The sequence below is a fragment of the Lepidochelys kempii genome, chromosome 28, assembly GCF_965140285.1.
Source record: "Lepidochelys kempii isolate rLepKem1 chromosome 28, rLepKem1.hap1, whole genome shotgun sequence".
In the NCBI taxonomy this organism is placed as follows: Eukaryota; Metazoa; Chordata; order Testudines; family Cheloniidae; genus Lepidochelys; species Lepidochelys kempii.
This window is the reverse complement of record NC_136407.1, coordinates 5,974,621-6,001,682: the sequence shown is the minus strand read 5'-3', so window position 1 is coordinate 6,001,682 and position 27,062 is coordinate 5,974,621. Positions and strand designations below refer to the sequence as shown.

The following is a 27,062-nucleotide window of genomic DNA, read 5'->3' as shown; positions in this document are numbered from 1 at the left end:
AATAAATTTGTCAGTCTCTCAGGTGCCACAAATACTCCTTTTATTTTTATGGATGCAAACTAACATGGCTGCTACTCTGAATCCTTTGGAACTGTAATCAGTGATATTGAACTAGGAAGGGAAGTTGTGCAAACAAGTTTCTGGGTCATTGGTCATCATAGCTTCCTTTACTGAGGTGGAAAGCAAGAATTGAGTGTGTACTTTTTCAACCCCAAATCCTTGCCCTTTTTAGGGTAAATTTACACTTCTCTGAAGTAGAATCCTTTATGAAAGTTGGTAGCACAGTTCCAGGAAAGGGACAGGACACAGGGCTAGATCAGAATCTCTGTTAGCTACTAGAGCTAGAGTTTCTATTCAAAAATAGCTATTTTTCTGCAGCTATTAGATTTCCCACACTGATTTCATTTTATACACCTTTTTGGCACCTACAAAGGATAAATTCAACAAAAATCCCACTACTATTTCCTCAACATCTGCATCATGAAGGAGAGCATTCCCCATACCATAGGATTAGCTAGGGGAGATCTTCTGTAGGGCCTGGGTTACAAATGCTTGGGGAACCAAATACAAGGGCATTTTGCCTAGTTCCAAATCACTTACCAGGGAATTCTCTCACCAGATCATCTGAGATAATATTGCCTTAAACAACTGAACTACACTGTGATCATATGCACTTTCTTCTGTTAGTTGGGGTTCTGCTGTTGTTCACCATTTCTGAGTGGAGATTTTAAATCACGGCTGTTTCTTTCTTCGCATGTCCAGTAAAATGGAGAGTTCTCCAATGTTGACAAAACTGCACTTGAACTTTCTCCATGTCATCATGGAGGGACAGGGAAAAAGCAAAGTTGAACTGAGAAATGGCTACTTTAGCCAATGGTCATTTGTCTTAAATTCTCCAATAAATCTGAGCTACAGCCTATCAAACTGAACTAATATCCAATTGGGTGACCAGACAGCCTTCAGGAAAGATAGAAATCCACATCACAGAGAGATAGAATACATGAAAATGAAAGTTTCAAGTGAAATTCCAAAGCAGGTTACCTCTGATTATTCAGAATCAGGACAAGAGATTCTCCCATTACATTCTCCTGATCCATTCAAACCTGCTTCACTCAGCACTGTCTCAAGAGTCAGTTATGCTATTTACAAAATTTTTAGTAACCTAGCATCCCTCATAATGGGGGACAAAACAGCCCCCTTGCCAGAAGTGGCTTTACCAATTGATGGAACCTGGGATTTAAACTCCAAATGATCACACTGTGTTTAGGATCCATTTAAAGTCCCCTTGCAGGTCTTTGACACTTTCATCTCCAGTCACAGAGACTGATATAGGATTAAAGAAGTCAAAGCATCATCTCCAAGCACAGACAGCTGAGAACACTTCATCACATGACACTTACAGAAGCGGATGGATAGAATGTGATGAAAATAAACTCTGCCTGGCTCAGCCAAAAGGTAACAGTTCTGTAGAGATGGGGAAGGAGGGAATCTGAGTCACCCCATATCCTTCCAGTGTCACAGAGGGTGAAATGACACTTCTTTTCCTGCCCCTGTTCCTCTTCATTTGAATAGAATTTAAAAGTTCCCAATATAACTGCTCTTCAGCAGAACCCAGAGCAACGTGAGAACAACTGGCAATGATACAAGTTGCATCACTGGTAACTCTAACAATAACATTGCAATAGGAGGAATGGCATAAACGTGATGCTCCCTGGTAGGAAGGGCACACTCAAATTATTCATGGGAGAATGGAATTGATAGGACAAATGGGTCCACCTCAAAGAGGGTGAACTGCAAAAGGCTAAAATGGGCCACGCATCTGGACAAGCTGAGGGATAACGGTGCTGCAAACAGTTCAAACAGCTTTAAAAAAAGTTACAATGTGGGAATCAGGAAAAGTAAAGTATTGACAGCCCTAGAGGTTTTTATGGTCTTGATCCCCACTGCAGATTCTCTGATGGATAATATGTGCTGAGTAGGAAGAGAAGGTTTTCCCACACTCACAGCACTGATAGGGCCTCTCCCGTGTGTGGATTCTCTGATGGTGAAAAAGGCCTGATCTGTGAGTGAAGCTTTTCCCACACTCACGGCATTCATAGGGCCTGTCCCCTGTGTGGATTCTCTGATGTTCAGAAAGGGCTGAGGTGTTAGTGAAGCTTTTCCCACACTCACTGCATTCAAAGGGCCTCTCTCCGGTGTGGATTCTCTGATGCCTAATAAGGTGTGAGCTGCAATTGAAGGTTTTCCCACACTCACGGCATTGATAGGGCCTCTCCCCCGTGTGGATTCTCTGATGCTCAAAAAGGCCTGATCTGTGAGTGAAGTTTTTCCCACACTCACTGCAGTCATAGGGCCTCTCCCCCGTGTGGATTCTCTGATGTCTAGAAAGGGCTGATCTCTGAGTGAAGTTTTTCCCACACTCGCTGCATTCGTAGGGCCTCTCCCCTGTGTGGATTCTCTGATGTCTAGAAAGGGCTGACCTGTGAGTGAAGTTTTTCCCACACTCGCTGCATCCGTAGGGCCTCTCCCCAGTGTGGATTCTCTGATGTTCAGAAAGGGCTGAGCTGTTAGTGAAGTTTTCCCCACACTCACTGCATCCGTAGGGCCTCTCTCCAGTGTGGATTCTCTGATGCCTAATGAGGTGCGAGCTGCGATTAAAGGTTTTCCTACACTCACGGCATTGATAGGGCCTCTCCTCTGTGTGGATTCTCTGATGGTGAAAAAGGCCTGATCTGTGAGTGAAGTTTTTTCCACACTCACGGCAGTCATAGGGCCTCTCCCCTGTGTGGATTCTCTGATGCCTAACAAGGTGTGAGCTGCAATTGAAGGTTTGCCCACACTCACGGCATTCATAGGGCCTCTCCCCCGTGTGGATTCTCTGATGCTCAAAAAGGCCTGATCTGTGAGTGAAGTTTTTTCCACACTCACGGCAGTCATAGGGCCTCTCCCCTGTGTGGATTCTCTGATGTCCAGAAAGGGCTGAGCTGCTAGTGAAGGTTTTCCCACACTCACGGCATTTATACGGCCTCTCCCCAGTGTGGATTCTCTGATGTCTAGAATGGGCTGATCTGTGAGTGAAGCTTTTCCCACACTCGCTGCACTCATAGGGCCTCTCCCCTGTGTGGATTCTCTGATGTTCAGAAAGGGCTGAGCTGTTAGTGAAGGTTTTCCCGCACTCACTGCACTCATAGGGCCTCTCCCCTGTGTGGATTCTCTCATGACTAATAAGGTGCGAGCTGCGATGGAAGGTTTTCCCGCACTCACTGCATTCATAGGGCCTCTCCCCTGTGTGGATTCTCTCATGCTTTAGAAGGGCTGAGTAGTCACATAAGTTTTTTCCACACTCAGTGCATGTATTTTTTCTCTTTCCCTTGAGGATTTCCTGCTGTGTTGTGGTTTCCTTGAGGTGCTTCTGAGTTCCGTGACAGGAAATACATTCACCCACTTCCTCCCCTGGCTGGTTTCCCTGCTTTCTTTCTGGTCTGTGCTGAATCTCACAGGATTTTTCCTGGTCATGACTCCTGGACACGTTCCTTTCCAATCTTTGTGATAGTGCTCTGTGTTTATCCACTTGCTCAGCATCTTCCTGCTGAGAATTCTGCTCCTCTTTCTCACATGCCATCGCATCACCTCCTGTGATAGAGACAGAAACCTCAAACAGGGATGGAAAGGGGAAGGCCAAACCAAAACAAGTGCTGGAGAGAAGTCAAGTAAAAATCAGGAACTGAACCCCCCCAAACTCTTCTCCCAAATAGGAGAGAGGAGGGGATGAATTGGGCCTTCACATCACATCCAAATTCACAGGGGGAAATAGAGGAAGCTGTGGCCTGGTGTCTGCTAGAATCTACAGGAAGCCATGAGCTATAGTTACCCTGAGGAAATGACCCCTGCTTGCGACAATAATGAACTGAGAGACCTCCCAAGGGCTTTGTAGGGCATCCCAGATGTTTCCTTCAGGCACTTACAGATTCTGATTTGGTTTAAATGTTTCCTCACCTACGCAGGGAGCTCTCAGGATCTGTCTTTCCTGTGAACCCTGGAGCTCTGAGACCCATGACTCTTCCCCTTGTTCCAGCTGGGAGATCATATCAGGTTTGGAAACTGGAAACCCTGCTCAGATGAAAGAAAAGAAAGGAGTTCAGTTGATTTCATAAGACTGTCATAAAAAACATTCTATTAATTTAACTATAGTACTTAGTGTGACCTTGTGTGCCTCTGATAGTCCTCACTGAAAATACTAAAGTCAGGGCAGGCTGAAAAAGGGAGAGCAGATGCTCTGAAAACTGGTGGTTAACAATGAAGTTAAACTCACTGACCAGTCACAAACTGTGCTTGTGATTCCCCCACACTGGTTATTGAGAATCTGAAAAAAGAAATCACACAGCCCCGTTTATTGCATTCCAGTTCTCTGACTCCCAATCAGCACCTAGGTCCAGTACAGTGAGAGGTTATTTAAAACCTCTGTGCACACAGTCAAAATGTTCTTCTGACCCCAAAGGGTCAGCCACATTACCAGGTCAGTATAGATTTGGAACTTACCCAAAATTCCATCCTTCCAGCCAGTGCTTTAGCATTTAAACTAAAGGTTTATTGTAAAAGAAAGACAGAAAGAAAGAAGTTGTTAAATGGGAAAGCAGATACGTTCAGAAATCTCTGTATCTGGTTCTTCACAGTATTGGTGAGTTGCTGGCTTGAAAGTCCATCTGGAACACATCCACATCATTCAGTCTTTTTGTTCAAGGCTTCAGTTTGTAGAGAAGTTGCTCCAGAGGTAAGAAGAGGGATTTTCTCTTCAATCCAGAAAATCCAGATGCAGCTTCCCTTTATAGTCCTTTTGCCATGTGGCTTGTACTTCTTTTGTCCCAATCACAAGCTTCACAGCACATGGCATGGAAAAGCCTTGGAGTTCTCACTACATAGGCATACCCCTGCATGTCTTGCGGACTCAATAGGTGTATCCCCTTGGTCCTTTCCATGTGCTCATAGTACAGCTGATGACCCTGGATGGGCCATCGAACAGGCTAGGCAGTGCTGATGCCAATATGTCTGGATGTGTCATCCGGAAACACTGCACAAGTCTGGAAATACAGATATACCCTACATAGCTATATCTCACAATACAAAGGTGATACGAAGATAGATACAAAATCACCATACTTGGAAAATCATAGCATTTTCACTGACACCTTACATGGCATATCTAGCACGATGTATCGCAATTTTATCATATTGGTATTAATAGTAAAATAATAATAATATAAAGTGTCTCACAATTCCAGTGTCCCAATAAACCAGTGAATTCCCAGGACCAGCTCCCCAGGTCCTTGAAGATGCCGAACACTCTGCTTATGAGGGATTGAAATACCCACATATCTGCTGGGAATAGACAGACACTGTGTCAGTCTGTACCCCTATGTCCACTCTTCTACAAAATTATGACCAATTTTGTACATAGTATTTGTTGGGTATTGGTTTTCATAACCATCTGTCCCCATAATGAGTGGCACTGGTGATGATACTGGGAAATGGGAGTTCTCTAAGGGAATTGATTGTGTGACTTGTGGTTAGCCAGTGGGGTAAAACCAAAGTCTTCTCAGTCTGGCTGGTTTGGTTTGCCTTAGAGGTGGAAAAACCCCAGTCCTGGGCTCTAACTGCCCTGCTTTAAGCAATTTGTCCTGAATTGGCACTTGCAGTTGGATCCCATCACAACCAGCATCGTTACAGTGGCGTAGTCATGCTTGGATCCACAGAACCAGGTCAGTTAAGCTTTGGATCAGAACCCCACGCTATCCAAATTTGAATTTTGGTATTGAGAGGTTGGTTGGTTAAAGACCAGTTGCAATGGGTGAGCAAAGAGCATATGAGGGCCTTGACAAAAAAGCCCTTGAAGATTTGTGTTCAGAAAAGGGGATAAGCTTTACAAAGAAGCTACAAATCAAGAACTGAGATATCTGTTAATGGCCAGTGATCAGGAGGAAGGAGCACAGTCCTTACCTGATGCTAAAGAAGCTGCCCTGAGAGACAGCCTGCAGTTGGAACATGAACAAAAACGGACAGAAATTTGAATGAGAAGCAAGCCTTGGCCCAACTGGAAAAAGAAGCTTCTGAAAGACAGAAGGAAAGGCTGGCTGCTAAGGAGAGGGTCCGCCAGATGCAACAAGAAACTGACAAGACTTCAGCTCCAAGTCAAAAAGCAATGGAAGAACAGCAGAAATTGTATCCTCTTTAAAGTCCAGGATATAACAGTGTTGGTGTGTTGTATAACTCTGAGCAATTGTCTGGGTGTAACCAAACGTACCCCAACTCTGCCACCTTTTACGTAAATGCTGTTACTGTGAGTTCAGTAGAGGGTGGCCCCATAAATTGTGCCAATGCTCTGTATGGGAGTGGTGGTGAAAAATTCAGAGAGAGTGTAGAAGTCAATGGTAAAAGCTATTTAGGGCAAATTATGGCTTTTAACATCACTCTTGTTAAAGCAGATCTAGTCAAAGAGGAAGATTACTTCCAAATCAGAGTGTGAATGTTGTTGTCCTCTGTGAGTTTACTGTAAGTGTGCCTTTAGCCAGAATCCACCTTGAATGGAATGGTACTAAGCATGAAGTTGTAGCTCATGTAAGGAAATTATTGCCTAAGGATCTTTTGATTGGGGAAAATATTAAAGCTTTGTTCAGTCCAAGTAGCCAGTCACAGGAAAGGATTGATTTTAAACCTGTGTCTATTATGGGCAATGATTTGACTGGGCAGGGTTTCTCCAAATGTTTGGCCTGAGGAAAAGAGCTGTTTGTCTGTGAATGAAGTTTCTGAATGTCTGTCGAATGTCTCAGAAGTGAATCTGGAATTAGATCAAGCACCGAAAGAACTCATTGGTCTGGACAATGTTTCTCAGGAACAGATTAAAGTGGATGGTCAGGTTGAAGCCCTAATTGAGGAAGGAAAGGGTAGATTTTTTATGGGCGATGGATTGTTGGCTAGTACAGCTTGTAAAAGTGAACCTGAAAAGGGTAATTGTGATTTGCTGGAAGTAGCTCAGTATAGTGAGAAGAGCAGCAGGTTATCTGTTGGGAGTGGCAATGTGCCTGGTAAGGAAAATTTGGATGAGCCTAGGCAGCCTTATGAGCTGATGGCTTTGTCTAGTCAGCAGTTTGGGAAAGCGAGGAGAATGGAAGATGAGTGTCCCTATACCTTACCTGTTACCTGTGTGGAGAAGTGAGACAGTGAAGGAAATGTGCCTGTGTCTGTCAGGGGTATTGACTTGCCTATGGAGGGAGCTACCCCGGTCTCCAAGCAGTTGTCTGTGACCAGCCTTGTGTGCTGGGACCAGGGGAAAGAGATCCCAAGCTGTGTGTCTGGTAAAGGAGAATGTGTCTCCAGCTCTTCTTTATCTGTGGAGCAGAAAGAAGGTTCCTTTCAGCCTGTGATGGTTGAGAATAGTGCAGTTGTCTCAAAGTTGGTTCTGGATTCAACTAAAGCCCAGGAAGGGAATGGTCCTAAGTTTGGGTCTGCTCGGGAGAATGGCCCTGTAACTGCATCCAGTTAGTGTCCTAGCAAAATCCCAGAGACCAGACAATTCTGGTGCTTGTATTTTGCCTGTTGCTAGTGTGTTGCTGGGAAAGGGTGGAGCAACTCTGTCTGATCAGGGTGAGATCCTAGCCAGGGCACAAGGAGAGCAGAAAGGTGATTTGATTGTGTTACCTACTGATTGTGTGGAAACTTGCAGCAAGAAGGAAAAGATTCCTGAACTTGTGTGTGGCAAAGAGAAGGAGAATACCTCTAACTTTTCATCTCGGAAGTCTATAAGTTTGCCTGAAAGGGGATTGTGTAGGAATCCGCCTGATGGGCCAGAAGTGATTCTGGATGTAAGTGAGACCCAGAAAGAGTCTGTTGTTGCTCAGGAAAGTGTTCCTTTAGAGCAAGCCCTCGGCCAAGAGGGTAAGGGCAGAATTTCTGTGAAGGGTGAATTGTTGCATAGAAAAGCCCCGAGGGAAAGGAATCCTTATGGCAGTCTTTGCAAGCAGTTTACTGCAACTGAAGGGCGTGAAAGTGATCAAGAACGTTTCAGTTCCTAACAGCCAGAAATTTTCTGTTGTGAATGGATACACTGACTTTCCTTTTGAAAGATCCAGTGTGGATAGCTTTGAGAAGGTCTCAGATGGAGTGAAAGCTGTTAAGAAAGTTGAACAGTCCTATAACCAAGTGGCTGTGTTTGGCCAGCTTGTTGAGGAGACACAGTTGTTGAGAGAGGAATGTCTCCAGGTAGATTCTGTAAGTGAACAGTGTGTGTCTCAGGTTCAGAGGGAAGACTGGGTAGCTGAGTCTGCAGAGCAGATCAGCTGTGAAGTTAATCTCTCGAGAATGCAGGGGATGGCAGGTATACTCTCATCTCTAGACACTTTCGATAGGACTTGTATTCTCTCAGTGGAGTTAACTTCTGATTCCATGTGGCAGCGCAGGTTGGTAAGGGAAGGAAAAGAGAACTTTGTGTCTAGCTTGTTAGGGAAAATGGATGGTTTCTCTTTAAGACAGAGTCCAGCCTTAGGATTGGTAGCAGTGAAGGATCTGAAAACTGGTGAACAGGCTCCTGTCTGTCTGAATGCAAATTACCTGACTGACTGGGAGAAGAAAGACTTGCTAATAGATCGAGGGATGTGATCGTTCCCCTCTATTCGACACTGGTGAGGCCTCATCTGGAGTACTGTGTCCAGTTTTGGGCCCCACACTACAAAAAGGATGTGGAAAAATTGGAAAGAGTCCAGCGGAAGGCAACAAAAATGATGAGGGGACTGGAACACATGACTTATGAGGAGAGGCTGAGGGAACTGGGGATGTTTAGTCTACGGAAGAGAAGAATGAGGGGGGATTTGATAGCTGCTTTCAACTACCTGAAAGGGGGTTCCAAAGAGGATGGCTCTAGACTGTCCTCAGTGGTAGCAGATGACAGAACAAGGAGTAATGGTCTCAAGTTGCAGTGGGGGAGATTTAGGTTGGATATTAGGAAAAACTTTTTCACTACGAGGGTGGTGAAACACTGGAATGCGTTACCTAGGGAGGTGGTGGAATCTCCTTCCTTAGAAGTTTTTAAGGTCAGGCTTGACAAAGCCCTGGCTGGGATGATTTAATTGGGGATCAGTCCTGCTTTGAGCAGGGGGTTGGACTAGATGACCTCCTGAGGTCCCTTCCAACCCTGATATTCTATGATTCTGTTAGCAAAGAGAGCCCACCCTAGCAGCCAGTGAATTCTGTTAAGCAAGAGAAATCAGGGTTTGATTCTTCAGGACAAGGAGGAAAGGAGACTTTATTTTGAAAAGGGAAGCCACAGGCTAACCCTAAAAGGCCCAAACCCCAATGGTATTCAGCGAAAGGTGTGGCATGACAAAAATGATTGAAAATGGACACTTGCAATGAATTTGTTGTTACTGCTAATGGTACTTCTTGTAACTGATGTGTTGCTATTACCAAAAGCTCTAAAAATGTACAATGTGCCTAATCTTTTGGAAAATCCCTTGAATATGTTAAAAGTGATGCAGAAGATCACATTTTATGTTAAAAGGCCTGGTTATATGGATGTTTCACAGATAATGCCTGTAAAAAGTCTTGGAACTTTTCAGAGAGGAAAAGACATTCCAAACTTGATGTGCTGTATGAAAGGAGAAACTGAGGCACCTTACCATATTGCTTTCACAGCTAAATGCCAAGATTTCTATAATATGGACAACATTAATATCTACATTGACTTGATCTTAATTGGGTTTCAAACATTTGCCAAAACTTGTATGGTTAAAGTAGGTATGTTCTCATGGCAAGATCACATGAGACATACAGGAACCATGCTGCAAGAGCAGATCCAATCCACTATTGTTCTAACCAAGTTTTACCTTGAGTTTGTAAAGAGATTCAATCATATTATTGAACATGACTTTGATAAACCATTTCTGTTATACACCAATACTTGCTGTAGTAAGACAGAACCAAGGATGGCAAGCTCTTGGGATGCAGTCAGTGCTGTTTGTGTCATCCCTTCCTGCATCAATTTTGTGTTGGGGGTGTCATGTTATTGACTTGAACTGGGAGCATATAGATCATTGTTGCAACCAAGGTCCTGTAGTAGCATCAAATCTTATATAGAGGGGGTCAAATGAGGTGTCTAAGACAAGGTTATGGTTTGCTGATTATGATTATGCGGTCTATGTGTGTGTATCATTTTTGTAGTTGAAGTTATGAATAATGGCTCTATACTGTCTGTAGTTCAAACTCGTGCTGGGCTTCTGGGAAACACTCCAGACAAGTTGGTGTCAGCTCTGCCTAGCCTACTTGATGGCCCATTAAGGGCCATCAGCGATACACCTGACCCATTGAGAGAAGGAAGACACGCCTTGCAACTCAGCAAGGTATGCAGGGACATGCCTATGGACAGAACTCTGAGGGTTTTCCAGGCCATGTGATGGACAGCTTGTCTTTGGGACAAAGAAAGACAGACCACACAGCAAGAGACTATAAAGAGCTGCTGCAGCTCCCCCATCTGGTCTTCAATCCTGCTTCTGACCTGTGGAGGGACTTTGCTACACTGAAGCTTTGAACCAAGGACTGAAAGACCCATCCCAGCTGGGGATGTTCTCCAGAGACTTGATTTGAATCTGCAGTTTATTCTATCACTGCTACAAGCCTGAACCAAGAACTTGGCCATCACTGGATGTCATTGATTCCACATAACCAGTTCTAGCTCTCATCTCTATCTTTTTCCTTTTATGAATAACCCTTTAGATTTTAGATTCTAAAGGATGGGCAACAGTGGGATTTGTGGGTAAGATCTGATTTGTAGATTGTCCTGGGTCTGGGGCTTGGTCCTTTGGGATCGAGGGAACCTTTTTTCTTTTACTGGGGTATTGATTTTCATAACCATTCGTCCCCATAATGAGGGGTACTGGTGGGGATACTGGGAAACTGGAGTGTCTAAGGGAATTGCTTGTGTGACTTGTGGTTAGCCAGTGGGGTAAAACCAAAGTCCTCTCTGTCTGGCTGGTTGGGTTTGCCTTGGTGTGCCCAGAAACCCCAGCCTGGGGCTGTGACTGCCCTGCTTGAAGCAATTTGTCCTGAATTGGCCCCTCTCGGATGGGTCCCGCCCGAACCAGCCTCGTTACAGGGGGGAAAAACGGGAACATTGTTCACTCAGGGGAGGAGGCAGGGCCAGGGATTTGGAGACGGAGTCGGGGCAGGGACTTTGGGGAAGGGGTTGGAATGGGGGCGGGGCAGGGATGGAGTCACGGTGGGGCCGGGGGCAGAGGGGGGTTGAGCACCCACCAGCGCCAGAAGAAGTTGGCGGCTATGCCCAAGCCACCACAGCACACCATCTTGGCCAGAAAGGAGCCCACTCGGAGTCACCATTGCTTATTTCCTTCCACCCAGAACCCCGCTTCTTTTCCTGGGCTGCAAGTAGCCATCTCTGGGCTGCCAAGAGACAGTCACAGGATTCTACCTCGCAGCGGCCAACTCCACCTCCCCCGGCTTTGGCAGAACGAATGGTGGCGCTCGACTAACCCTACTTAGCTGCACAGAGGCACTTAGCTTCTATCCTGCCTTCCTCAGCGTGACTTTCCTCTTTCGCCCCATTCCTGCCTCCCTTCCTCCTTTGGCAACTCACGCCAAGGAGGGCGGCTGGAAGAGCCAGACTTCATAGGCCACACTCCCAGGGCAGAGGAGACCAAGCCACAAGACTCCAAAAGGTGACTGGCCTAGACCCTCAAGCTTTCCCAGACTGATGCCAAGGTGCTTTCTCTGCCGATGTCACCACTCTCTGTCATGCGGGGGTTGGGGTTATGCCAGGAACAGGCCAGTGGCAGAAGGAGGAGAGCCTTACTGGACACCTGGTAGATGCAGATACTTTCCCCTCTTCTTAACCAGCACTAATACCAGGCCAGGCTGTGGCTGGGAAGAGTGTGAGAGAGAGAGCAGCGGGTTTCCCCTACTGTTTCCAGCTCTCTTTTTCTTGACTAGTTTCTCCTCTGCATCAACTTGCTCTCTTTCTTTGTGAGCCTGGCTAGCTCGGTTGGTAGTGCATCAGACTTCAATTTGAGGGTCCAGGGTTCAAGTCCCTGGTCAGGTGATGAATTCTTCACCAAGTTCTTAAGGTCTCTCTCTTAAGTCCTGTTTAACATTACTTTTTCTCTTCAGGATTTTGCCTTTGCTAAGAAGGGCCTTTTGTGTGTGGGATTGAAGAGGCAACTTCCTGACATGCCATCTTTCCTCGCAGGCTGGAGGAATAAAGGCCTCTGGGCATATAGCAGGTTCCTCCCAGATGGCTGCATTCTCACCTGGTGGAGGTGGAAGCTCTGTCTCCTTGCCTCTGTTTCTGCCTTCACCTGAATGTGATGATCCGGCTGCCCGGTCTGAGACAGGATGTGAGGAATGTTTGCAGTGTTAGATGCTCACCCAGCACTTGGCTTTCCTTCGAGGAAGTGGGGAGCAGGGTGGGGCTCAGGCCCCCAGTTGGAGAGAGGTGCAGGTCTTGGGGCTGCTGGCCGGGACCTCGAAGAGTGTGAGATTTCCGTGAGAGGAGTGGAATTGGAGGAGGAGTACGTGTCTGCAGTGCCTTGGAGGAGGTCTGTGCCTCTCCCAGGCAGAAGGTATTTGTGAGTTTCCAGTCCCTGGGAGGCTTGGGTCCAGCCCAGCATTGGGGCCTGAATCGTCATGAGACCAGCGGTGAGGAGAGTGCAGAATTGGTGGAACTAGGGAGTGGGGCTCCAGGAGCCGCTCACCCCACCTTGGGAGCACTTGTGAGGACTGAACGGTCTTTGGGTACGGGTAGTGGTGGGACCCCAGGGGATGGGGAGCAGCATTCTGGGGGCCATAGGCACCGACTAACTGGTGCTCTGGGGCTGGAGCACCCACTGGCAGCTCCTCCTCCCCCCCCGGCCCTGCTGAGCACAGGGCCCCACTAACGCTAAATCCGCCACTGAGCTTCCTTCTCTGGATACCCCCAGCCAGCATGCAAGGACACACTGAGTGTCTGTGTGATAAATAACCCTGGGCCAGCAGCTCTGACTCCAGCAGCCTGCTTCTTACACCCCAAGCACATTCCCGTTTGGTTGGAGTAGACTCAGGGTTTGAGAGAAGGCCACGAGTAGGAAGCTTCTGTTCGTTATGCTGGACCTAACCCTCAGTTTTACTTGGGCAAACAGGAGATATTTGACACTATGCGGTACTGTTTCTGTGCTCTGTTCCCAAAGTGTTCTGCAGCAGGGGAGGGTCTCTGGTCGTGTGTGTGTCACTGGGGTGATGCTGGAACAGGACAGAGTAGAGATGGCATTGTGGGGTTGATGTAAACCTTAACTCTTCTTTTCCCCTTCCAAGAACCGAGGGCACAGGAATCCTTACCCAGCGAGGTCACATTCTCATAGGTCTCCTGCATGACGTCTCTGTAGAGGACTCTCTGAGTGGGGTCCAGCAGGGCCCACTCTTCCCTGGTGAAATACACAACCACCTCCTCGAAGGTCACTGGCCCCTGAAAGAGCAAGAGTCCAACACTCAGTACCTGCTGCCCCACTCACAGGGAGAGGAGACAATCAAATGGAAGCTCTGGGTGGATCGCAGTCAACAGAGTCCCACCCCCACCATGCACAGAGCATCCTGGAAACCCCAGGGTGAGAGAATGAAGACCAGCAGATCCATCTCTCCCAGCAGATCCATCACACACCTACTAGCCACAGACTGATACAGGAGATGGAGCCCCTAGCAGAGTCCAGGGAGAGCTCCCTGGTCAGAAGCCCAACACCCTCCTCCTTGTGAGGAGCTGGATATGCGAGATGGGAATCTCCCCTAAGTCTGACTAGTGGGTGCCCCTTCATATCTCACAGCAGCCGCTGGTTAGTCAGATCAGGCTTCAGCACTAGGAGTCTGGTCAGTTTTCCCAGCCCCATCTAGGTGGGTTATTTTCTGTTCAACAAATTAGGGCATTTCCACCTCTGAACCTCATGGGTCTGTTCCTAGAATCTAGGCCACTTATTAAACAACTCCCAGCAGGTTTGCCACCCCCTGGCCTCCTCCCTTTCTCCACCCTGTGCATTTCCTGCCCCGCTCCAACCTCCAAACCAGATGGTGCAAACCTTTCCCTCTCCGGTGTATTTGCTGTCCCTCTCCTCCTGCAGGAACCCACCAGCAACCCCCCGATAATCCCTACCTGAACTGGCTCCTCGGCCACCATTTCTCTCCCTTGTCCCATGGGAGGACAGGATGAACTGGAGCGAAACATGGACGTCATTCTGCAGCCTGGCAGGGCGAGAAGGGCAGTTGTGGAGGTTTAGGAACGGGCTTTAGTTCATTTCACAGCACGATTCTCCCAGGCTCTTTCCCTGCAGACAGACACCCTTGAGTCTGCCATGCTGAGAAAAAGTTTGTTCTCTTTGTTACAGTGTAGACCTGGCTCCTCCTGCCAGGCTAAGCCCACAGAGACATTTTTAACCTCCCTTCTCCCTCCCCCCACCCCGTAACAAAGTCTCTGAACACAATGCTAGAAAAAAGCAGAACTAAAGGATTCACTGTGGGGGATTCCCTCAGACACTGACCCCAGGGCAGCCACACCCCAGCAGGAGGGATATGGGGTCAGGAACTGGGTTTTCCTCTGTCTGATCCTCATCTTTTCCACAGGGAAGTGATTCTACCCATGGTGAAGTAATACATCTGTCTGGGCAGATTAGAGATCTGGAAAATGCTCTTGAAACTCTTCTCTCCCACGACCCCTTTCAGTCTCTTTCTCCTATCTCCTCTTCCCTGTCCCCATCTCCCTGCCCATTTGGTCGGAAAGTCCCATTCCCGGGTTGTTTGCTCCCCATGGCTGTATTTGCCCCTGCAATTGCTAATGGGATGAGAAATGGGGGAGGGGGGTGGTCTATTTGTGTAGAGTCATTTTAAGGCCAGACCCCAGCATTTTCCCTTCATTTCTTTCAGTTACCTGGAGTCTCTGGCTCAGAATTTAGTATTAACTGGGCTCAGGGCTGCCCTAGGGGGCTAGTACCAGCTGGAGAAAGTCATCACCTGGGCTCGGCAGAGAAGAAGCTTTAATTAAGGTCACTTCCCAGCACAGAACCCCTGGTGGGGGAGCAGCAGCTGCTCAGCCTGGTCTCCCAGATCATAATGGAAGCTGCAGCGTCTGACCCAGGAAGCTGAACCCCAATATCCTGAGCGGAGAGGGACAGAGCCTTTGAGCAGCCTTCCCTCCCTTAGCTCCCTAGGGAGAGCAGCTAATGAGAGCCTCTCCTCACAGGGAGAATTGCTAATCTCATTTGCCCCACTGTTCTTCTGGAGTCCCTCCTTGTTTTTCCATGCAGTGGGACTCTGGAGTAACAACGGTCTCAATGAAACCAGATTTCATAAAGAATGAGTCCAAAATGCTGTGGAAGAGATCATTGTGTGGCAATGCTAACCCTCCTCTCACCTCCCTCCCCCCAAAAAATCTTGTCCTAGGTCGGGGGGAAAGGGGGAGATGAATTTTCCCAACAGAACCAAAAGTTCCTGCAGTTTTCGAAAGAGGAGAAAAGCAAAATCTGTTATTTCACACACACTGTTTGATAAGTGGAAAGAAAGTTATCACGGTGACTGGGCGTGGCTGTGGGATGCCTGGCAGTGCTTGGAGCCAGGATTCTGGCACAAGTTCATCAGAGAGAAGGAGCATGGTTAGTAGCAGTCCCCAGAGCCCACAGCCAGGGGCCCCAGACACCCTCCAGCCAGGGTCCCACCAGATATTCCCTGGGGCGCAGCCCCCAGATACCCCAGCCAGGGACCCCAGATACCCCTCAGAGCCCCACCAGCCAGGGAATCCCCACCAGACCATGACTGCCAGGTTGGGAATCCCAAAGAGTTCCCCCCACCAAGATCCCCCAGCAGCCAGGGAGCCCCCCAAAGGGGACTCCTCACTGGGAACTCAGTCCCTCACTGCCTTCCTGGGATTCTCCCACTACCTGCCTAGGACCGCCACCTGCCCTCCAGTAGGATCTGCCATGCCATTTGCCTGGGGCCCCCTCCTCCCCCCAGTGGGACCCCCTGATGCTTTACAGTGGAACCCCTCACTCTGCTTGCCTGGCATCCCCTGACGTAGTTCCGGGGATCCCCCCCCCCCATGCACTGGGCATGGCAACGATCCCAGGAGCCAGCAGGGGCGGTCCAGACAGCGCCTCTGGCGCAGCACCAGGCACCCTCTAACTCCCTGCCCCGCCTCCCCAAGAGACGCCCACCCCCACTGGTCTGCAGCCACCAGGCCCCCGGCGATACCCACCTCCAGGACCCATAGCCTTAGGGCTGGGCACATCAGAACTACCCCCCGAAACCCCAAATCCTCCAGAACCCACCAACCTGACTAGGGTCCCCCCTGCCCAGCCACCCAGAGGCCTCCCCCTACCACAATGCCCCTTCAGCTCCCGCTGCAATCTCCCCACACAGACACCTGCCCCCCCCAGCAACAGTGTTCCCTCAAAGTGTCTGGTAAGTGGATAGAAAGTTATCACCACCCCCTGCTGGCCAGTCACACAGGCAGAGGGAGCTTGGGGGATGCCCCTTGAACAGGAGAATGGAAGGCCTGGAGGGTCAAAATAGGTAAGAAATTTCACTAGCAAGTAATGGCCACCATAAATCCACCCCAGAGGTGGCTACATCTTTGCACTGCAGGAATCAACCCCTCACGGAGACCCTTTGTCATGGGGTTTGGGATACTTCTGGACCCACGCTGCACTCAGAGGGACCTCCTCATCCCGTGCCAGCTGGAGAAAAGAAAAGGGTCCAGCCAACTCTCCTGTTACCAGGTGGGGGCCACTGATCCCCAGTCAGGGGGAGGCCTCTGGCTTTGATGTGTATTAAGTATGTGGCTGGTCTCTTTCATCGGCAAACATTTTAAGAGAGATAAAGGGGGGGAAGAAATGATTCTCAAAGGAGAGGGGAAAGATGATCACTGGGAAATTTAACCCCCTGCAACCTCCAGGATGGAGAAGGACTCAGGGCAACAGGTTCCCTCCAAGGAAGAAGTTGTTGCTGGGATTTAGAAATATGGGGAACTGCCCCAGAAACAAAAGGATTTTTAATTGACATTTCATAATGATGTAGAAAGAGGGAAATCCTGAGAATTGAGATCAGTGTTCAGAAATGAAAGAGAAAGGGTGGAAATCTGAGGGATTTTGGATCCATTTATGCAAATTATAGAGAGGAAAGTGGAAAATGAGAGGGATTTCATAGCAGTCGTTGACAGCAGGTAAAATCTGAGTGTATTTCACATCACTATTTGATAAATGAATGGAGCGGAAATGGGCAACATTGGCAAACATTTTATATCCATATTCAAGAGTCTGAGAAAAGGTGTAAATCCGATTTTTTTTTTTTTTAGTATCTTATAATTAGAGAGAGAGGGAAAAATCTCAGGGCATATTCACTTAGAAATAGACAAGCAGAGAGAAAGCGAGGCAAATGTTTAGGTTATTTTACATCAATCTTTGAGGGTTGCAGAGAAGGTGTGTCACAAACTTTGCAATGGATAACATGAGAGAAAAACGCCAAGATCGGAGGGGATTTTTATGTATTATAGGAGGAGTGGGAAAGGGGGACTGGTTGGCTGGATTTTTAGTGACTGTCCAATAAATAAAGATAAAGTGATGGTCCCCCCCCCCCCGGCCCCCGTTCACCTGGGCAGCAGGGAGCCCTCTGAGGGGCTGACTGGAGGGGGCGGCGGGGGGGGGAGCTGGAGGGCTCCCTGGGGGAGGGGGCAGTAGTGGGGGATGGGCAGGTGGGGGCAGGTGGGGGCTGGGGGCAACGGTGCGGCAGTTGGGGGCATCAAGTGGGACTGGGAAGCCGGGATCGGGGGCAGCCCCATGGGGGACACGTCCCCTCCCTTCCCCGCCCCGGCAGAGACCCGGCGTCTCCTCCCACCCCCACGCCGGGGCAGCCAGGTTGGGGGATGGCTCCGGGCTCCAACTTCCCACCGACACCGGGACAAATCGCTGCGGATAAAACGGGGGGGGGGGAGGGAAATCCCGCCCCCCCCACGGGAGGGGAGTTTCAATGGACATGTGAGGAGGAGGGAGAGACGGGGGGGGGGATCAGGGGAGACCAGAGAGCGGATCAATGGGGGGTGGGGGGGAGTTTACAACCAGGTGGGAGCTACCGAGAGGGAAAAGGGGAAAACTGGGGGGCATTTGTGCCCGGGGGGGGGGAGGGATCCAATTAACTCCCCCGCCGCCCCCCACTTCCCCCCCGGGAATTTCCTGGCTGCACAGAGACAGTTCAACCCCCACCCCCGCAACTCCGGCTTCTCCCCCCAACACCCCCCAAGGGACCCCGCCCGCCGGGCCCCAGTCTCTGCCCCCCCCAATCCCAGCCGTGCCGGGGGCAGAGAGTCACTTTCCTGCCCCCCCCCCGCCGCGGGGTCTCCCACTCACCGGGGCGGGGGCGGGCAGAGCCCGGGGGGCGGGTCCCGGCTGCAGAAAGCCCCCCCCCCGGCCGGGCACGGGGGGGGTCAATGACGTGCCCCCCCCCCCAGCACAGACCCCAGGGGGGAGCCGCGGCTGCTCAGCCCGGGCTCCCGCCTCACGCGGGGGCAGCAACGGAAGTGACGTTAGAGGGGGGGGTCCCCCTCAGGCTCTGGGCATGCGCAGACCGGCGGACGGGCCAGACAGCGCAGGAGCGGCCCCGCGGGGCAGAGGGACTTCCTGACTCTCCCGGCAGCGGAAGTGACGTAGGGGGAGCCCGGCTGCGAAGGCGCGCGGCGGCTCTGCTGGGCTCGTGCGGGGCCGTTGGCGGGTTGTGTGGCTGCCGGCGCTGGGCATGCGCAGAGCGGGGCGGCGGCGGCGCTGCAGCCTCCAGGTAACGGAGCGAGCCCGGGGGGGGGGACCTGAGGGAAGGGGGGAGGGGAAAATGGCGCAGCCCGGACGTGGCCGGGGAGGGGGGAGAGACGGGGGGGCTGAGATCCCCCCCGGATTTACCGCAGCCCCCTCCCCTGGGACCCTCCCCCCCCCCCGCTCCCGCCCTGCCCCCTTTCCGTCCCCACAGCAGCGAGGGGGGCAGCCGGGGTGACCCCCCCCTCCTCCTCCCCCCCCCCCTCCTCTCCTCGCTGAGCCGGGAACCGAACCCGGGGTCGTGCTGGCTTCGAGCTGAACGAAGCGGGCTGCAGCTCGCTCAAAGCTCGCGCCCGAATACATTGGTTCGCCTCTGAGGTGCCCCAAGTCCCTCCTTCTCTTCCCACGTATATATTGCATCACATCAGAGAAACGTAGGGCTGGAGAGGACCTCAAGACGTCGTCAAGTCCAGCTCTCCCGGCCCAGGCAGGACCCAAGTACACGTCGATGATCTGTAGTAGAGTTTTGTCCTGCCTTGTTATTAAAAACTTCCAGGGAAAGAGACTTGGCAGCCGCCCTCTTGGGGCTATTCCAGAGCTCCCCCCCCTTAGCTCCGGGGGACACCCACACCGACTCTAGGGGTGAGCGGCTCTGTTGAGCAGGAGTCCCCAGTGGCTGGGCAGCTGGGCAAAGAGACTAAAGCTGGGAGGAGAAACTTCGGCGTGCCCAAGGTCACCCAGTCTGTCTGTGACAGAGCTAGAAATGACAGGTTTCAGAGGAGCAGCCGTGTTAGTCTGTGTTCGCAAAAAGGAAAGGAGGCCTTGTGGCACCTTAGAGACGAACCCATTTATCTGAGCATGAGCTTTCGTGAGCTGCGGCTCACTTATCGTAGAATCATAGACGATCAGGGTTGGAAGGGACCCCAGAAGGTCATCTAGTCCAACCCCCTGCTCGAAGCAGGACCAATTCCCAGTTAAATCATCCCAGCCAGGGCTTTGTCAAGCCTGACCTTAAAAACCTCTAAGGAAGGAGATTCTACCACCTCCCTAGGGAACGCATTCCAGTGTTTCACCACCCTCCTAGTGAAAAAGTTTTTCCTAATATCCAATCTGAACCTCCCCCACTGCAACTTCATCGGATGCATGCCGTGGAAACCGCAGCAGACTTTATTTATACACAGAGAATATGAAACAATACCTCCTCCCACCCCACTGTCCAGCTGGTAATAGCTTATCTAAAGTGGTCATCAGGTGGGCCATTTCCAGCACAAATCCAGGTTTTCTCACCCTCCGCCCCCCCCCACAAATTCACTCTCCTGCTGGTGATAGCCCGTCCAAAGTGACAACTCTTTACACAATGTAAAGAGCTAGAAATAGATCCCAGGTCTAGGGCCACTGTACTGCTGTTTTGGGTACCGAAGGTCTCTGTCACACTAGTGTTTTAGAGGGGTAGCCGTGTTAGTCTGTATCAGCAAAAACAATGAGGAGTCCTTGTGGCACCTTAGAGACCAATACATTTATTTGGGCATAAGCTTTCATGGGTTAAAACCCACTTCGTCAGATGCATGGAGTGGAAAATACAGTAGGCCGAATATATATACACAGTACATGAAAACCTGGGAGTTGCCTTACCAAGTGGTGGGTCAGTTCTAACGAGGCCATTCAATTAAAGTGGAAGTGGGTTATCATCAGCAGGAGGAAAAATCACTTTTGTATTGGTAATCAGGGTAGCCAATTTCAAACAGTTGACAAGAAGGTGTGAGTAACAGTAGGGGAAATTAGTTTTTAGTTTTTTGTAGTGACCCATCCACTGCCAGACTTTATTCATGCCTAATTTGATGGTGTCGAGTTTGCAAATTAATTCCAGTTCTGCAGTTTCTCGTTGGAGTCGGTTTTGAAGTTTTTTTTGTTGAAGAATTGCGAGTTTTAAGTCTGTTATTGAGCGTCCAGGGAGTCTGAAGTGTTTGCCGACTGGTTTTTGAATGTTATAATTCTTGACATCTGATTTTCGTCCATTTATTCTTTTGCGTAGAGACTGTCCGGTTTGGCCAATATACATGGCAGAGGGACATTGCTGGCACATGATGGCATATATCACATTTGTTTTAGGCACTGGTGCAAAACCTTAGTATAGACAGAATTTACACTAGTGCTCTCTGATTGGCACTGATGCACCCTGTCCCTGTTCGAAGGCTTCTGGGGACAGTGACCCTCACTGAGACCTGGGGCTGGCTGAACAGTGGAGCTGGTAATGGAGGGGCAGCAGTGAGTGCTGGAGGTACGAGCCAGGAGCACAGCCCCACAGGAGTGCGCACTGACTTCTCCTGACCCAGGACACCCACCCCCAGCTGTGTGCAGGGACTGCAGCTGAGCTTCCCAGCCAAGACAGCCTATGCATCCCTGGACAAACCAACTCTTTCTGCAGCCTAATACAATAGGGTCTGGGGACCTTTCCAAACTGTGGGTGACGGGGCTCTGGAGTTAGCGGGGTCTGTTCCTGGCTCGGTCACTGACCTGCTTGGTGACCTTGGGGAACTCACAACCCCTCTCTCTTTTACTCCTACCCATTGTCTATGTGGATTGTGATTGCTTTGGGGGAAGGACTGTCCCTCTCTGTCTGTGCAGTGCCCAGCACAATGGGGGTGCTGATCTCAATCAGGTTCTCTGCCATGCGCAGCACAAGGGGGCCCTGATCTCCATCAGTGTCTGTGCAACACAAGGCACAGTTTATGGACTCACAGGCTTTAAGGCCAGAAGGGACCATCATGGTCATCTAGTCTGACCTCCTGCACATCGCAGACCACAGAACCTCACTCACCCACTTCTGTCATAGACCCTGAACCTTGGGCTCAGTTAATGAAGTCCTCAAATCATTATTTAAAGACTTCAAGTTACAAAAAAATCCACCATTTACATGAGTTTAAACCTGCAAATGACCCATGCCATACCCCATGCTGCAGAGGAATGCAAAACGAAAAACCCCAGGGTCTCTGCCAATCTGAGTCTGGGCAAAATTCCTTCCCATCCCCAAATATGGCGATCAATTAGACCCTGAGGATGTGGGCAAGACCCAGTGGCCAGACACCTGGGAATGAATTCTCTGTAGTAACTCAGAGCTCTCCCCATCTAGTGTCCCATCACCGGCCGTTGGAGACATTTGCTGCTAGCAGTTGCAGATCAACCACATGCCATTGTAGGCAGTCCCATCCATCCTACCAATCCCTCCAGAAAGGTATCAAACTCAGTCTTGAAGCCAGTTCAGTTTTTTTCCCCCACTGCTTCCCTTGGAGGCTGTTCCAAAACTTCACTCTGATGGTTAGAAACCTTCGCCTAATTTCAAGCCAAAACTTATTGATGGCCAATATCCATTTGTTCTAGGGCCAGCATTGGTGCTAAATAACTCCTCTCCTTCCCTGGTATTTTCCCTTCTGATGTATTTATAGAGAGCAATCCTATCTCCCCTCAGCCTTCTTTTGGTTAGGCTAAACAAGCCAAGCTCTTTGAGTCTCCTCATAAGGCAGATTTTCCATTCCTTGGATCATCCTAGTAGCCCTTCTCTGCACCTGGTCCACTTTGAATTCATCCTTCTTAATCATGGGAGACCAGAATTGCCCACAGTATTTCAGATGAGGTCTCATTGGTACCTTGTATAACAGTACTAACCCTTCCCTGTGTCTACTGGAAATACCTTGCCTGATGCATCCTAGGACTGCATTAACCTATTTCACGGCTGCAGCACTTTGGCAGCTCATAATTATTCTGTGATCAACCAATACACCTAGGTCTTTTTCCTCCTCTGTGACTTCCAACTGATAATTCCCCAGCTTATTGCAAAAATTCTTGTTGTTCATCCCTAAGTGCATAACTTTGCACAATTAATTTTCATCCCATTTCTATTACTCCAGCTTTCAAGGTTATGCAGATCTTCTAGGATGATATTCCTGTCCTCCTCCTTGTTGGCAATCCTTCCCAGCTTTGTGTCACACTCCTACTTTTTGTGCCAGGGTCACGAATAAAAATATTGAATAAGATCGGTCCCAAGACTGATCTCTGGGGAACTCCACTAATAGCCTTCCTCCAGCCTGACAACTCACCGTTCAGTATGACCCCTTGTAGTCTCCCCTGTAACCAATTCCTTATCGACTTTTCAGTTCTCATATTAATCCCCATCTTCTCCAATGTAACAAATAGTTTCCCATGTGGAACTGTTTCAAATGCCTTACTAAAAAGAAAAGGAGTACTAGTGGCACCTTAGAGACTAACCAATTTATTTGATGCATCCGATGAAGTGAGCTGTAGCTCATGAAAGCTTATGTTCAAATAAATTGGTTAGTCTCTAAGGTGCCACAAGTCCTCCTTTTCTTTTTGCGGATACAGACTAACATGGCTGCTACTCTGAAACCTGATTCTAAACTGAAATTAAAATTGGGATAAATGCATTAGCGATGATCTGACACCTAATTTCTATTTCTTAATGACTGAAATTTTGATACTCGCTCACACCATCATTTTTTTATTAAAGCACACAGTCAAGTTAATGAATGAAAGCACACCAATTACTGACTGCTTTGTGTTGTATTAGCATCTGATTAGGAAACCTAGTTAAAACTGTACCACTGTAAGTGGAAATGCATCAGCACAGCTTAGCTCCAATGTGTTTAAATGTGAATGAAAAGTTTCTAAGCTAAATACATGGCAGGATGGTAAATGGGGGAAAATACACAGAAGTGCCTCTACCCAGTCCTGTTGACTTCTTGTCCCAACCCCCCATGAGTTCTGGCCTCTTGGTCAACTCGGCTCCCAGTCCCACATCAGCTGTGCCCTCTCCCAGCCTAAAACCCTTCTACTGCAGTTTTTCATCCCCCACGTCCAGGCAGGGGGTTGGTGCTGCTGCCCCTAAGGCACCTGCATCAGTCACTGTCTCACATACTGGGGCTCTTTAGATTTCAGGGAACAATTTATCAGAGTTACTGACTCTGGGAAGTGGGAGAGAGGAGAGGCTGAGAGGGAGTTTGCTCCCCATGCTCTGTAGGGCCATGTTCAACCCTGGTAGTCTCCATGTTACCTCATCCTCCACCCTCCCCCATGTGTCTATGCTCGTGTGTCAGAGTGTCACCTTGTGGTCATAATGCCACTGGCCTCAGCAGAGCTCCCAGACAGGAGCTGCATCACAATGGGGTTACAGTACTGAGAGTAAAATACTTCACAGGGAGAGTGTAATTATCCTCAAAGCAGGCGTTACAGTCTAGGAAGTGAAAGAATTATAGTGCTTCATTACTTAAAGGTACGTTTGAAAGGATTGGATTTTTATTAATAAATTGCAGTAATGTTGATTTCACTCTACACACACAGATGAAAAAATAATTATATAGGTAAAATACAGAAATGCTTCTGGAGAAAGTCGAGTTTGATTGAAGGATATTTACACTGTGTATTTTGCGTGTGACATTGACAATTTGTGTTTGAACCATGATAAAGATTTGGCTCTTCGAATCTCAGCGTTTACTGAAATTAAATAATTGTCTGACCACCCCCATAACTTCCCACAGCTCTGAACATTGAAATTGTAAACACTGAAAAAAGACTTAAAAATAAATATCGATATCATCAACTGAAATTAAAAAAAAAATCGACAAAATGAATTTTGCCAAACCCACTAAACAGCAATCACATTACGCTGGAGAATGGAAATTCACAGCTCAGGCACCCAACCTTAATTCTGCCGTGTAGTGGCACCAGGCAATCAATATAGGGCTACAAATAAGGCATTTTACTGTATAAAGTTCCAGATTAGATTATACTGTTTGTAAAGACACATGAGATCTTTCTCTCAGGGCATCAACTTCACTGGGTAGTTTCTTTTATTGGTAATTCCCAGAAGTCAATAGATAAATAACATTCTATCAGTTATGAAGTGGCTGTTTCAGATTTCTGGGGAGTGTGTCTTATTTTGCACTAGGGGCCAGGTCCCTGGAGAGGCGGAGCTTTGGTTTCATTTTAACTTGTGCATGCTCAGCATTTTCTGGCATTTGGTTCAAAGTATTTACATGTTTCCCTGGCCTGTTCTTGAAAGTGCTGCTATAGAAAGTGGGGAGGGGCAGAAACTCACTGCAGGATCAGGAGCTGAGTCCCTTAGATATTTATAGCTCATCGGAAGAAGGACAGGGATTGGTGGGTGTCTGGGGATTTAATAATGAACAAACTAATATCATTCTTAGTGAATTTTCATCTTCTAGTTCCCATAACCCACTAATTATCTCTGGCTGCCCCCGACAGTCTGGGGAGGGAGTACTAGAAAACTCCTTTGGCCAGTGTGGAACCTAAGGCACAAGGATCTTTCAGTGGCTGGCTCAATGTCCCCCAGAGTGAAATTCACTTCACTGGATAAATTTATTTGAGCATAAGCTTTCGTGAGCTACAGCTCACTTCCGCGGATGCAGCTCAAATAAATTTGCTAGTCTCTAAGGTGCCACAAGTACTTCTTTACTTTAAGCAAGGGAAAGTATCAGTTTAGAGAGAGTAGAGTCAATTGGGCGGTTTAGGTTTACAAGCGTCAATCTCAATCACAAGGTATCAGTTTAGGGAAGGGAGCATCACTTAAAGTTAATTACAGGTTTCAGAGTAACAGCCGTGTTAGTCTGTATTGGGTGCCACAAGTACTCCTTTTCCTTTTAAAGTTAATTAATGGCTTACAAGGTACTTAGTCAATTGACGGTTTGCAAGCTTTAACACAGACAACACACAAACACAGTCAGCAGCTATGGAGAGCTGCAAATCAATATTACAGAATTATTTCAAATAGGGGAATTACAATTATTACAAGAATTACAAATATTATGACAATTATTCCAAGTAGGGGAAATACAAATATTATAAACAAAATTACAAATATTAAAAATATGCCTACATAAAATATGCCTACACTGAGACACGGCTGCCCCTGGAGGTGGAGACAGGGTGGTTATTCTCTACTCACAAGGGGGTGTGGAAGGGGAACAGGAGGAGTAAGTGTCCCTCGTGAAGACTGCCCACCCCAGCTGCTTCTGCCCCACACCTAACCCCAAACCTCTTCACCTCTCCAACGATCAGCTGCCAGTCTCCCCTCACTGATACCCCTTCCTGATTGGCAGAGAACCTCTAAGCCCTCCCCCCTTCTCTTTAACTCTGAAAGTTGCCTTGCCCAGGACTTCGCTGCCTGTGTGAATGGCAGGTAGGGGTGGGGAGCCATCACCTTCTGGGTATTTACTGGACATTCATCTAGTCACTGCCCCCTTCATTCATGCAGAGGTAAGGTTGCCCAGCCACGTGCTCTGGGCTCCAAACTCAGCCAATAGGAAGTCAAGAGCACAACAGCCATCTTTTGCCACCTTTAACATCCCATACTAGTGTATCTTGTGTTGATGGACCTCTCCTGCCAGGCAGGGTGTAATGCAGTCTGTTGCCAATCAGCACTTCACATAGGTAAAGTCTCTCTCCTGTCCGGTGATTTACAGAGGCTCACAGTGCAGCTAGTCAGATATTAACCCGGGCAGCAACTCACAAGCATTCAATAAAGTCTAAACACTAAACACATTCTTATAATTCTCATACCTGTTCTAATAATACTAACACAGGTGAGCCAGACTGATTCCAGCTCTGCGTTTGTCCATGTTAAATTAAGACATGGGGTTTTTTTGCAAGAGCTAACACCTCATCTGCCAGTGTCACAGGCAGGATGGGCAGGGATGGTGTTTCTAGCCTCTGTTTGCCAGAAGCTGGGAATGGGTGACAGGGGATGGATCACTTGATGATGACCTGTTCTGTTCATTCCATCGGAAGCACCTGGCATTGGTCACTGAGCTAGATGGACCACTGGGCTGACGCAGTGGGCCGTTCTTCTGTTCACAGTCTCTATCAGGTGTATCTACTCATTTGGACTCACTGGGGAGCCACAGAAAGAAACAAGATGTGGTGAGTCAAGAAGGCCCAGTCTGAGAGCCCCCAGAGTCATGCTTTCCAAAAGCTAAAAAGGGGGCACTCCCAGGAGAGACTGTATAAAGGCTGGAGCATCAAACAACTTTATAAACCTGAGACAGCTGCCTTGGGCACAATGACTCCTTTGATTCTGCTCTTCTCTGGCCTTTGGTTCATAGAATAACAGAACTGGAAGGAACCTTGAGAAGTCATCAAGTCCAGTCCCCTGCACTCAAGGAAGGACTAAGTATTATTTAGAACATCCCTGAGAGGTGTTTGTCCAGCCTGCTCTTAAAAATCCCAATG

At 48.6% G+C, this 27,062-nt stretch overlaps 2 protein-coding genes across 7 annotated transcripts in view; one reads left to right on the top strand and one right to left on the bottom strand.

Moving 5' to 3' along the window:
• LOC140904213 (uncharacterized) overlaps positions 1-27,062 on the bottom strand; it is an 83,746-nt gene continuing 56,684 nt past the window's right edge. Inside the window, exons 1-5 of one of the 5 annotated variants that reach the window (XM_073326613.2) lie at positions 18,408-18,568; positions 14,171-14,259; positions 13,369-13,495; positions 3,997-4,110; positions 1-3,633 (exon numbers count right to left, since the gene is read on the bottom strand). In XM_073326613.2, coding sequence (XP_073182714.1) covers positions 1,916-3,633; positions 3,997-4,110; positions 13,369-13,495; positions 14,171-14,251 — 2,040 coding nt within the window. In that variant the 5' untranslated portion in view covers positions 14,252-14,259; positions 18,408-18,568 and the 3' untranslated portion in view covers positions 1-1,915. Of the gene's footprint in view, positions 3,634-3,996; positions 4,111-4,539; positions 5,079-5,271; positions 9,051-12,305; positions 12,406-13,368; positions 13,496-14,170; positions 14,260-18,407; positions 18,569-27,062 lie in introns of those variants that run through there. The other 4 variants (XM_078850920.1, XM_073326614.2, XM_073326615.2 and 1 more) reach the window with 4 other exon arrangements.
• The window catches only part of LOC140904200 (uncharacterized), a 35,995-nt gene continuing 27,545 nt past the window's right edge, over positions 18,613-27,062 (top strand). For both annotated transcript variants that reach the window (XM_073326573.2, XM_073326572.2), the window contains exon 1: positions 18,613-18,831. The gene's annotated coding sequence lies outside the window, so the exon portion shown is untranslated. The remainder of the gene's footprint in view (positions 18,832-27,062) is intronic.